The following is a 12,902-nucleotide window of genomic DNA, read 5'->3' on the forward strand; positions in this document are numbered from 1 at the left end:
TTTCCATTTACATCAAAAGGCTTGGAGTGTAGAAGTGCACACTCAGGCAGAAGGCTGGAGAAAGAGAACCTCAGCATGCTTCTGTAGTGATGCAGTGAAGCCAGCGAGAGGAATATCAGCATCCTCCACCCAACGGAGGCAGGGAGGGACTGAGGCAAACGGAGTGAGACGAAAATAGAGAAATGGACACAGAGACTAAATGATAGAGAGATAGAGGCTCCCCTCCTAGTAGAAAAGACTTGGGAGGGAAGAAAACACAGGGTACAACCCAATTCCACTATTCCTGTCCTTTCTTCTTTGGGTCACAGAAGATTTTTTCTAAATCTAAAAATTCAAGACAGACATGCAAGGGAGGAAAATGAGTGAAATGAGACATCCTATCCAGTCAAGCATCATCTAAAGTGACGTGATCAGTCACTAAATAAATGTCACCATTTTGCTAGCTGAAAAGGATTTTCCATCTAATTATGTGCATTTTTTTCACTCATAATTTCATTATTTAATATTACAGATTATGATGATGTCTCATAATGTGCAAAAACAATTTGTTGGCCATTTTGGAAAAAAACAGCACATTTGAACTATGATGTCTCTGGCTGGCTGTGACTGATTGCACCACTGAAACGGAATGGAAATGATGGCAATAGACAATTAAAATGTGTTTATTGCTGAAAGAACACAGATGGTAGTGACAACAACAAAAAATACTCTATTTTTGTGGTGCTCTATAAACATATATTCCTTGTCATAAGACCAACATTCAGAAAACATCCGAGTATAACAGCATTATGAATCAAAAAAACAAATAAAATCTAAAAAACTAGAATGATATTCAAAGAGTGTCGCTGCTCCGTCTCGTCTGTCATCAGTGATTTGACAAAACTGCAGTGTTGAGGTGATGTGGATCAGCTGCAGCATCAAACTACTAAAGCATTTCCAATGGTCCAATAAAAGACTTCCTAGCCGAGCAGAAATAAGGTAACTGGAACATCTTTAATGATAGCGGGCCTGATTGATTTTTTTTTTTTTTGGAGGAGCGTGAGATATGAATCAGAATCAGGATGCACCCACAGAGGGACAGAAAGTGGGCGACACAAAGACGGAGGGCAAACAAACAGCTCACATCTGCTGGTTAAACGCAACACAGACCTTGACATGATTCACACTCTGCTCTGTCCAGATGAAACACACACGCAAAAGAAGCATGTGCACACAGCTGGTGCAGACACCACATCACAGAGGTCACACTGACCACCATAACCATTGTTTGTCAGAAAAATGGCCTGGCCAACTTGTACTGCAGCTGACCATTTCCCATTATGTCACTGCAGTAATGCAGCTGTACAGACTTCATCATCCACACGTTCTGCATTCACAGACAGAAACCAGGCTGCGTAGGAAAAGCAGAGAGCACAAACACCCTCGGGTAATCAATAAAATTCAATAATAGAATATTTTTTAAATTTGTAATTAGGTTAATTATCTATGAGAAAATAGCCCAAATAAACTAATTTGTTTGTTTTTAGATAGTTATTTGTTTGGTTTGACATTACACATCTGCAGCCAATTAAATTTCCCTCTAATCTCCAAAGGAATACTCACACATACACACACAAATTAATAAAGAGAAATGAATAATAAGAACATGAGGTTATGAAAATGGCAGTGTATGTTGTGACTCCGCTATCAGAATTTTGTCCTTCAAAAATTCAAAACAAGTTACATTCTGCATATTTCCCATGCTAGCTCAGTAACCGTTCTGCACGACAGCAAGCTTCAGATATAAAGCCAGGATCGTGGTCATATAAAAATAATCTGTTTTGAAAAATAACTTGTCTGATTTGGTTTTTCTGCAAAAAAAAAAGTCAATTACCTTGTTAAAAAAATACATCTATTAGTTCTCCATCACTGAAATATCCATAATCTATGAAGATGCAAATATCATTCAATGTTTAAAAGTTTAACTGCTGGACACATGATGTCTCTTACTCCACTGACTAAGTCAACTCTCAATACAAGTTTCCACATCACACTTGTGTAAGTTGCATACTGCATCACCTATCACTCCAGACTACTTGTGATGTCCCAAATCATGCTCATATATACATATCTTAAACTGAGATTTAAGGTGGTTGCAGAGAAACTTTTCCCCTTTCAGGAGATGAATGTGAAAACAGCCTTTGAATATCTAACTCTGCACACACATACTTACATTCGAGTTCAATCCATGTGAAGGAACGAGAGGAAAAAGAAAATTGGACTCAAGGGGGACTTTAAAATAAGTGGTAGCAATGTGTCAACTGGACTTAATTTGTAGTCTTGTATCTTGAATGACAGTAGAAACACTTGATTCTAGTAGACACATAGAATATCTTGTATAAATAAGATGTGTTTATCATAAATGCAGTGAGTAGGTGATTAACTGCCAACAGGTAAAGTTCTTAATGCCATGAGAAGAGACTAGCTGATTACATATGTTGTGGCCAATGAACCGAGGACCTCTGGGATGTCCGCAAGAGGATGCGTTATATCGTGACAATCAAACCAATCAAACTGTTGATTATGCTAAATCTCAACCAAAGCCGGAAAGCATAGCTGCTGCCACCCAGGCCTCATGATGTCACATCGTCCCTGGCGGGGCACAGCTTCCTGCTCCTCACCCCCTGCCCCCATCATTCCTCATAAAAGTCCAACAAAGAGCAAACAACACAGTAAACCAACACAGCCTTGTAAAACACACACACACACACACACCCACACACACACACACACACACAAACACCCACACATATTAACACACTCACATTCCAGAACAGGGTGCTCTAACACACCCTCTAGAGTCTTGTCCTTTGATGTGAGTGTGGGAAAGCTCAGGGGAATGGTCTTAGTGGGGGAGGGAGAGAGAAAGGGAGTGGGGGAGGGGAAAGGAGGGAGAAGAGTGTATACATGAGAGCAACTCGATGAGACGGTGAGAGACTGGGAGTGGGAGTGGGGGGTGGTGGTGGTGAGGGGGGGGAGGGGGTCAGTTGAAGCTGACCCCCGGAGCACTGAGAGGTCAGTCTGTTTAAACAGGGGATGGAGACATGCAGACACACACACGTACACACACACAGAGAGAGACACACACACACATACAGAGTACATGCTAATTAGCAGGCTGATACTGGCAAAAATTCACTTCTATGAAAGTGGCACAAAGCAACACAGAGAGAGTCGTAGATGCAAAATAACACAGAGACAAACAGGAAGAAAGCAGCAATTAAGACTGAGCTGATAAAGCACATCTCTGACATAACTGATAGAAGTAGCACCGAACTGAAACTACCTCCAAAATGTTCTTTATTTAAGAGCAAACATAAATTATTTGAACGTGCACAGCGCAGAACTGAAAGCATTTTATGGGCCCTGAGGTTATGGAATTTGTTGAGCTTAATAAAATTCTATGTTAAGTTTCAGTCCAAATAAAAGAGCATAATCCAGCCAATAGCGTTTAGCGGTGGCGTGGCTAATGAGCAGCACTTAACATTAATCCAACAAATACAATGGTTTCTCTTCTGCTCAAGGTTTGCTCTAAGGTAGAAACAGACAGATGAGGAGGAGAGGAAAGAAGGAAAGAGGAGGGAGGCGGGAGGAAGAGAGGGTTCATATGAAAGAATCTCTTTTGGCTGCTGTGTCGACGTCTCTCGGCTGGTTCTGCCTTGGCAGAGCATCTGTGTCTGAGTGTGCACGTGTGTGCATGTTTGCATGCATGCACCGCAGTGCAGCAGCTAAACAGAGGTTACTTTATATAAAAGCTGGTTCCTGGTTGTGCCCTGAGGTCTCTGTAATCTCGCTCTCTGTCACACACACTTGCACATAAGTACGCCAGAGTGCAAACACACACACACAGGCACACAAATACACAAGCGTGCGCAAACACGCATCTCTGAGGTCTCAGTAATCACACCAAGTCTCTGTCTAAAGAGCGACTCAGTTCGCCTTCAAAAAACACTGCCACACTCCACCTCTCATTAAACCCAGTGACCTCCTCCAGAAAGCGACAGAGAGAGAGCAAGAGTTTGTGTGTGTGTGTGTGTGTGTGCGTGCGTGTGTGTGCGCGTGTGTGGCCCTCCACATTAATATGTGCATTCAAACATGACCCCAAACCCCCAGCCCCCCATCCAATTAAGTGTCGTCAACCGCAGTAAAAGGCACCAAAAACAGCACACACACAGATACAAACTGTGCCTTTGATGCTAAATTTTGCATACAAGTGCACACACACAAACACACAACCATCAGACCCCAACTACATCAATACTGTGTGTTTTTGCAAATCAGTGTCTGGTTTCTCATTCATCTATTCACTGTACACATTAAACCATTCTTTCATCTGTCCTTTATCCATCTTTCCGTTCATCTAATCAGCCAGTCACTCATCCATATCTAGAAATTTCTCTGTCAACTGTATCTGTGCATCTTTGCATCCATCCATCCAATCGTTCTATCACGTACTATATCTATCTGGCTTTATCTGTGCCTCCAAGGTCTGCCCGGGGCAAGCCGTCTGATTTCAGGGAAAAATTGAATTACACGGCGGGCGGAGAAAAAGAGGCGGGCTGTAATTAGTTAGAACATAGAATACGGGGTGGTGGTGGGGTTTTTTTTTTTTTTCCAGTGGAGGGAGGGATCGGTGTCTGAGCCAAAACTGCACTCTCTCAAAGAAAACCTTCACACACAGGCAAAGAAAGAGTGACAGAGGAAGAGAGAGACAGACAGAGAGAGAGAGAGAGAGAGGCTGAGAGAAAAACAAAGAAACCCTTTCAAAGTTTCTGAGTAACAGCTTACTCTGCTGACATCATCAAAGTGAGACGCGATTCCACAAGAGTTGGGGGAATTCCCGTGCTACTGCCACCTCCTTCCGTCTTTGAGAGCCTCTAAGTGGCTTACATTTCCAGTCTTTTCATGTACTGATATCAGATGCAGCCAGAGGGTGAGACCATGGCTGCCCACTCTGTCCCAATCTGTCACTGAGTGGACGATGCTTTTAACTGGGGTTTTTAATTTGGAGATAACACGCTTAGATGCAAGCATTTCCCGTCTGCTTCCTTTTCTTCATCCTTACTGCTGCATAATTGACTGCTCTCTTAGAAGACCACAATAAAGGATTATTCTGGAGTTTTTGCATGTTTTACACCAATGTAAATCAGGCATTTTTAACATTACTTCTGACAATCTTCAAAACCATAATTTGTTTTTGGGTTTTTTTACAATTTTTGAAACATCGGTTTAGAGGCTTGTCATGGAAATTTAATAAAAATGGATTTCCCAAAGAGGGATTGTCTGTCAGAGTTTTGTTCCAACTTCATATGCATATGGAAATCAAAGTCTGAGTCAGACAGTGAGACAAAGAGCGAAATCAAACACTCTTATAGTCATAGCCACGCCCATCACTCAATGTTATAGAACACTCCGTGACCATTGTACAACAGTTGGTCCTTTGTGCATCCCTTATCACAGTCTCTTCCTGGAGGAGTTCTGTCTACTCATCAATCTGCCGGGAGGATGTGAAGTGAACACCATAACTAAAAGTTGAAGGTCGGACCACTTTCTCACGAGATTTATGCAAATAAAAGAAGTTTATATTGCACATGCACATCTAAGTATAAACACGTGACTCATAGAACAGTATGAATAAAAGTCAAAATTTCCATCACAGGGCCAAAGGGGATTAATCAGAGTGATCATAATGTCTGATGTTAAAATGTCACATAACTGTTGTTTGGTAATGCAGCTGAAAGAATGCACTGTCAGTTTTGTGCATTCATTTGCTGGTGGAGAGCTCCAAAATCCTAGATTTGAGAGATGGTTGCTGAAGTTTGCTTTCCCAGGCTATGTTGTCGGAAAAACCCGGAAAACAGTTATCATAATGGATGTCATTAAAAAGGATAATTTGGTAGCTTCTTGCTTTAAACAAAAAGTGGAAAATTTGTCTGACTTGCTTCCAAATGGTAGTTTTTCCTATCTATTTTCCTGTTTATTTTCCAATCTTCCTGCAATAGCACATGTGCACCGTTGTGCAAACTTGGAAATACACTTCCAAAAATCTTTTCTGTCAGCTGCATCACCACACAAAAATATTATGACTTTAAAAAAAAAAAAAATCAAAACTAGCATTATACTCCCTGTCCCTAACACACTGAAATAAATGGAAATTAATTGTTTTGAAATGACATTAAATGCAATGTCATGTGCAGTGAGTGTTACTTTAAATGAGGCAGTTAGGCAATAACATAGAACAACAATGGTATAGTCCTTCAATGGGTAGAGTGAAAGTGGCAAACCTTCCACCCATAGCTGTATTCAGGAAGTTGACCAAGGTAAACATGTTTATTTGCTTTTCAAATTGCAAACATTTTTGGACATACTTTATTCAAATTAAAAGTGAAATAAGTTCTTGTCTTTTCATTATTTCATTGCATTTTCGGTCCATATTATGTAAGCATAAAAACCAGCATTTAATTAAACTGATGGGAAATACTCTGGAAATACAGTGACTCACATCGGAGCAGACACCAGGCAACATTAATATAATAATAAAATAATATATGAAGGAACTGACCCTGGATGCACTGCAGTGAGCCGTCCTCTGCCCGGATGGTAAACGTCTCCCCCGGGTTCACCTGCACCAGGATCACCTATGCATACAAAAACACACACACACACAAAAAGAAAAAACACATATTAGCAAGCACAGATGAGGTTAACTGATGAAGATCAGATGGCATTAAGGAAAAAAAAATGTCACGTATAATGCCATAATCATACATCCATCTTCCAACAATCACAGAACAGGACAAACACTCTGCTGGGCAGCCAATAGGCTTGCAGATGTGACATAACACACAATAACCATCGGATCCTAGAGTAGGGCGGACACAGAGAGTTCACACATATGAATGAGGTGTTAAGCTAATGGTGAGACCTTGCTGCTGTCTCACACACCCTGATTAGAGAAAAGCCTTTCTGTTTTCACCACAATGACTGGCAGAAAACCACAGAAACCAGCATAATATGAGCAAACAAATACACATGGAGTGATGCATGTATCACAATTAAAGATTCAGACAGGTGAGCATGTACAAATGAAGCTAAACCATATAACACTGTTTTGATTGCAGAGTGTTTCTGCTGAATGTGCCTGAAGAGAGTATGTGTGCTCCTTACCGTCATATTCTCCGCATACAGATTGTTGAGAGTGTACACGTGGCTGTAGACATGAAACAGGTGACCCTCCATTGCACACACACGCATGAATTCACACACACATGCATGCAGACACAAGCACAGCCCTGTCTATGCTCTACAGGTGTGCCGTCGTAAAATCCTCATATCCTGCGTTCCTCCTGTAGTGTCTGCATGCTCTCCCATCTCAGCACTAACCCGCTCCTCTGCCTCAGACACACACACACACACACTCACACACTTCCTGCTGTCTGCTGCAGCGGCTGCTGCTGTTGCTATGGGAACCCCAGCATAGTACAGGGCGACCCATGTTTCCCAAGGACTGAGAAAACCCCCATATCAGACCATGTGGGTGGGTGTGTATGGAGTGAGTGCATATATTTATGTGTTATGTATTAATCTACACAAGCCAAGATCACAGTATTAAAATAGTGATGCAGCACATTTGTTACCTTTGATAACATGATCACTGAAGCTTTAATTACATTAAAACAAATCATGGCATTTGGCAAAAAACTTACCCATAAAATCTATTTAAATGTAGGTTATATAAGATTTGTATATAAATAGAATTGAATTTAAGAATAAAACAATTACTAGATGAGAATTTCCTCACTCATGTATGAACAAAAATGTTTTGTCAAGTTACATAAAGTGCAAAAGTCTGATTTTGGCGGGATCAACATCCTCCTAACATCTTATTTGGCTAGGCTACAAATATTTATTCAAGCATCTGCTGAAAAAGCAGATTTTTATCTCGGAGAGGACGAAGACATGTTTTTAATTTCAAAACATCAACATGTCAGTATTTTCAGTAAGTCTTTGAGGACTGTAACAGTTCACAAAGTTAATGAAATTTAATTTTGCTGCCTGGCATTTAATAGACAGAGCATAAACAAAAACTAGGGATGCACTGATCTGACTTTTTCAGTCCCGGTACCGATACCTGGGCTTTGGGTATCAGCCAATACCAAGTACCGATCTGATATCAGTGTTTAATTAATAAGCTGTATGCCTCACTGCGTGGAAGAGAGATCATTCTTTTACGTGTAAGACAACATTAGACTTGACTTTGCTTTCCTAACATTGCATTCCTACAAAAAATGTAAACAATATGGGATTTTCTGGATTGAGTCAAGTGAATCTACTGATAGGTGGTGTTGACCGACCACAGCAGGTTCTCCGTCAGAAACACAGAAACCTGAACAAACTTTCTAAAGCAACTGACAGTAATCCCAAGACCATATATTTCTTACTGGAAGGCTCAGCGGTACCAAGAGAGGACAGTAATCCCAGATGGAAAAGTGCCCGTAGTAAGCCAGACGAGGAGCGCTAATGCTAACTGCCACCCATTACTAAATAATCAAACGGAAACTTGACTTTTATTAGTCGCTTGCTTTGACATAACCACCATGGTTGTAAAGTAGACAGTTGGAGGATTTTGTTAACGGTTAAGAAACATGTTTTGCTGTTACATTTTGCAGTTATATTTTAGGCTACACACAGTTTTCTTTTAGGAATTTAAGCTACAATAGTCAGTCTTATTGAGGTTACACGGGCTCCTTGGGAGAGCTGCTATTTACTAAGGATGGCGTCTAAAACAACTTCATATAGTGTTATAAGTTAGCGTACACTTTCTACTGTCTATTAAGCCTTGTGCTTCACAATGCTGAAACAACAGCAGCAACCTGGCTCCAGCGGGAGAAAAGCGTCTAATGGCACCACAGGCCCCGTCACTGGGTCTTCCTTTCTAGATAATAGATCGGCCAAGACTGGCCCCATTGTCATCCATGACGATTGTCACTCGCTGAACCACAGAGAGCAGAGGAGAGTGGTGTGACCATAAATGACAGCAAAACACAGTAGAGATTATCACATGGAGCTGAAATGAAACAAGTGCACATAAATGAGGTAAATAGCATAACTAAACATAGTCTCTACTGCGTGTTGGTGTCATTTATGGTGACACTACTCTCGTTTGCTCTCTGTGGTTCACTGCAGGCAGGGCTGAATCCTCTGTGTGTGCAGCACACAGCGCAGCAGAGGAGAGACAGTGAACCAGGCGAAGCACTCGAGTTGACGACAGCTACACTTGTTACGTCACTATAAATGCAATAAAAGCTTCATGACTAAAAAGCAAGCCCTGCAGTGATGATGGTATGATTTATTCATGTACAGATGTTTCGGGCAGACGCCCTTTGTCAGTGTGTAAACTGGCAACAGTGTTACAACCAAGTTGAAGAGCAACAATGTAGATGGTTCCATGTTCTAAATGGAAAAGAATACGGAACCTCTTATTGGCTACATTACTTCACTTCATTATGTCATAAGGGAGAAACTGTTACTGTGACATTAAATATGCACATTGCTGGCCTCGAAAACTTTTTTGGGATCTGTACTTTTTTGGATGCTAACAAATTAACTGTTACTTAACTTTGTTAAAATCAGGAAGGAACCAAATTCAAAAAGCAAGTGCTGTAAGTAGACTCAGGAACAACTTTCACTTTTTCAAAAAGGCCAATGAAATGCACCAAAGCTAGTGAAACAACAGCCGGTTTGGATGTGACGTCAGGACTTCGACTCTCGGTATCTTTTAACTCCATTATGCATATAACATTTATTTAACATAAAAAAATCATTGCCTGATATATTGTTGCGCCCCAGCGATCATATATTGTATCTTGATCTTTCTGCTTGCATGCACCAAAGGAACACAGACTGACAGATAAACACACATAAACAGGTGTAGGCAGGTAGACACAGATAGACAGACAGGAAAGCTGATAGACAAGCAAGCAGACAAACACAAACACAGAAGTATGTACACAGACTCAACACAGACACTGAAGGGGTAAAAGAAAGCACATCCACACACACACACACACACACACTCAGACACAGTGTAAAACAGACCAAGAAACAAACAAATACACACAAACACGAACACACACACGCAGAGTCAAATCTATATAATCATCGGTCTAGATCGCTGATTCCACACTGGGAACCGAGTTTAAACTGCAGGGTGTTACAATAAAAAGAACTCCCTAACTGCTGTGTGTTACAGCCAAAACCCTTCCTAACTGTTATGTGCTGCAGCCAAAACACTCCCACCACGTTTCCTCTGGGCTGTGAGGGCATGGGCTGGGGACCATATATAAACATCATCATCATCCCCAATCTACCAAAAGCACACGGTGTTAAAAATGTATCTGTGACAGTGGGATTAGACTCAGGTCAATTAACTGTGATGCTTTTAATTATGTTGATCGCTTCCTTTCGCATGTGCTGAGCTCGGGTGGGGTTCTGCTCTTTGAAGACGATCCAGTTGGCTCTTCAGCATCTGATAAGATCAGTCAGTCAGTCATAAAGAAGCTGTTGAATCCTTTTCCAAAGTAATTCAAGCTAAGGCCTGGGATTCATCAATGGAGCCAGTCAGCCAGATACTCACCGCTGAAAAAAAATTGAATGATGCATGTGTGTGCTTCTGTATTTATTCTTTTTCCTGCTAAATGACACATTCTTTACTGTAACAGCTTGGCAGCTATCCATTACCTATGGCAACAATCCATGAGCTGTGTGACGAATTACACGGATCTTTTGATGGGTGTTCTTGCGTGCATGCGGTTGACGTGTGTGCGTGTGAGTTAACACAGGAATGCTAAAACTTGATGCAATAGCGGTGACTGCATTTGCATGTTCACTGTGCAAGTGCGACTGAGCAGATGACAGATGTGTGTCTGTGTATGTGTTTACCTGCTGTGCTGCGTCACCGTTAACCATGTGAGGCATGAGCGGGACCTCTCCGTTCAGGAGGGGGGGCGGAGCCAAGTCCAGTGGAATCTGGTCTGTCATCATCATTGTGACGTACATTCATGGAGAAATTCACTGAACTGCCCTACCTGGAAAAGTACAGAGAGAAAGAGAGAGTGAGTATTGTTAAGTTACTCACACACACACGTTGTCCTAGGTCACTCCTGGGGATATTACATAGATAGATAGACTTACATTCATTTCCTGGAAACTTACCCCTAAACCCTAACCATAACCACTACTTGCCCAACCCTAACCTTAACCCTAACTTTAACCACTGACCCAAAAATGAGCTTTTTCCCAATTAAGGACACGGCTTTTGTCACCTGTTAATTGGTCTTAAGTCCAAAATTTGTACCCAAAAATAGGCTATGACACGCACACATACACACACATACACACACACACACACTACATTGACTACTTGACAGTGACACAATTGAACTGTCAAATCAACTTCACAGAAGACAGGAGAAGTAAAAACCAGAATTGGCGTATTTCCCTACACTGGTTTGAAGCAATCACACAGCATCCCTAAATATATTCAAAAAAAAAAAAGAAAAAAAAAACACTGGCAAGAAGAGTAACTTGCTGTTGATCTTCACTGTCAGCTAGTGTTGACTGTGAAGATCAACAGCAGACATATTTCAACCTTTTTACCCAAGGGTGAAGGTAAAATCTGGCCTTTCATGCAGATTGTTAACATCAAAACCCAGTTTTGTGAAAAACAGTTTGACATTTCGAGAAATACACTTATTCGTTTCCTTGCCACGAGTCAGATGAGAGGATTGATGATATTCTAATGCCTATACTATAAATATGAGGCTGGAGCCAGAAGTCCATTAGCTTAGCCTCACATAAACACTGTAAACAAGGGGAAACTACTAGTCTGGCTCTGTCCAAAGGTAAATTCACCTACCAACACCTTTGAAGCACACTAGTTAATGTTTTCTGTCTCATTTGTTTAATCTGTACAAAAACTGAAAGGTAAAGTGTTTCCCCCCATTTTCAGTTTTATAAGATAAGCTAGACGAACATGAGCTTACCAGCTACTGATGGACAGGTATGAGAGTGGTATTGATCCTCTCTCTTTCTAACTCTCCACAATAACACACATACTGTAAGTGTATTCCTCAAACTGTCAAACCATTCCTTTAACGGTTGTTCAATGAAATATGAGACCAGATTATCGCAAGTCTGCATTACGCCAGCCTACCAATGTGTTTCCACTGGGGCTGAACAATTAATCGCGATATTATCGAAATCGCAATATGGCCGAGTGCAGTATATCCAAATCACAGGAGATGCAATTTATTGATAAAAGTAAAATGCATCGCAACATACTATTTTAAATGAAGCATTGTGGTGCTACAGAGATGCCCTGGCTAACAAATCATATTTTCCAGATACAAGGGAACATTTTTGTTTGGTACAGACCTCAGCAAAAATCTTTTTTTTTTTTTTCAGTGAAAATGAAATGCAAAAATGACCATTCCCACTAAAATCGTGATTCATATCACAATCACAATATTTGTAAAAATAATCACAATATGATTTTTTTTTGCATATTGTACAGCCGTAGTTTCCACTACTCTTTATCATGCAATTTCCTTATAGACAAAACAATTTTCCACTTCAAGTGAGCGTGAAAACCTTTTTGAATTGTTGAGGAGCTTTTATTAAATTCTTCTATTTTCATCAGGTTTACTGCAGTCATGTTGTTTTAATCATGATCTGGACCAGATATATTTCTAATAACAGAGGTACATGAAACATAACATACATACTGGAATAACATATACTAGAATGAGCTGGAGATAGAGAGAGGAATTCTAAGGGTTTATTTTCACAAAGGTGCACACAAG

General features: G+C 40.7%; 1 protein-coding gene across 4 annotated transcripts in view; it reads right to left on the bottom strand.

Annotated features, from left to right (window-relative positions):
• The window catches only part of fndc3ba (fibronectin type III domain containing 3Ba), a 106,309-nt gene that overhangs the window by 67,974 nt on the left and 25,433 nt on the right, over window positions 1-12,902 (bottom strand). For 2 of the 4 annotated variants that reach the window (XM_042388839.1, XM_042388840.1), the window contains exons 2-3: window positions 10,981-11,126; window positions 6,602-6,677 (exon numbers count right to left, since the gene is read on the bottom strand). In XM_042388839.1, the coding sequence (XP_042244773.1) occupies window positions 6,602-6,677; window positions 10,981-11,097 (193 nt within the window). In that variant the 5' untranslated portion in view covers window positions 11,098-11,126. Of the gene's footprint in view, window positions 1-6,601; window positions 6,678-7,206; window positions 7,562-10,980; window positions 11,147-12,902 lie in introns of those variants that run through there. The other 2 variants (XM_042388841.1, XM_042388842.1) reach the window with 2 other exon arrangements.

Source organism: Thunnus maccoyii, chromosome 16 (genome assembly GCF_910596095.1).
Source record: "Thunnus maccoyii chromosome 16, fThuMac1.1, whole genome shotgun sequence".
In the NCBI taxonomy this organism is placed as follows: domain Eukaryota; kingdom Metazoa; phylum Chordata; class Actinopteri; order Scombriformes; family Scombridae; genus Thunnus; species Thunnus maccoyii.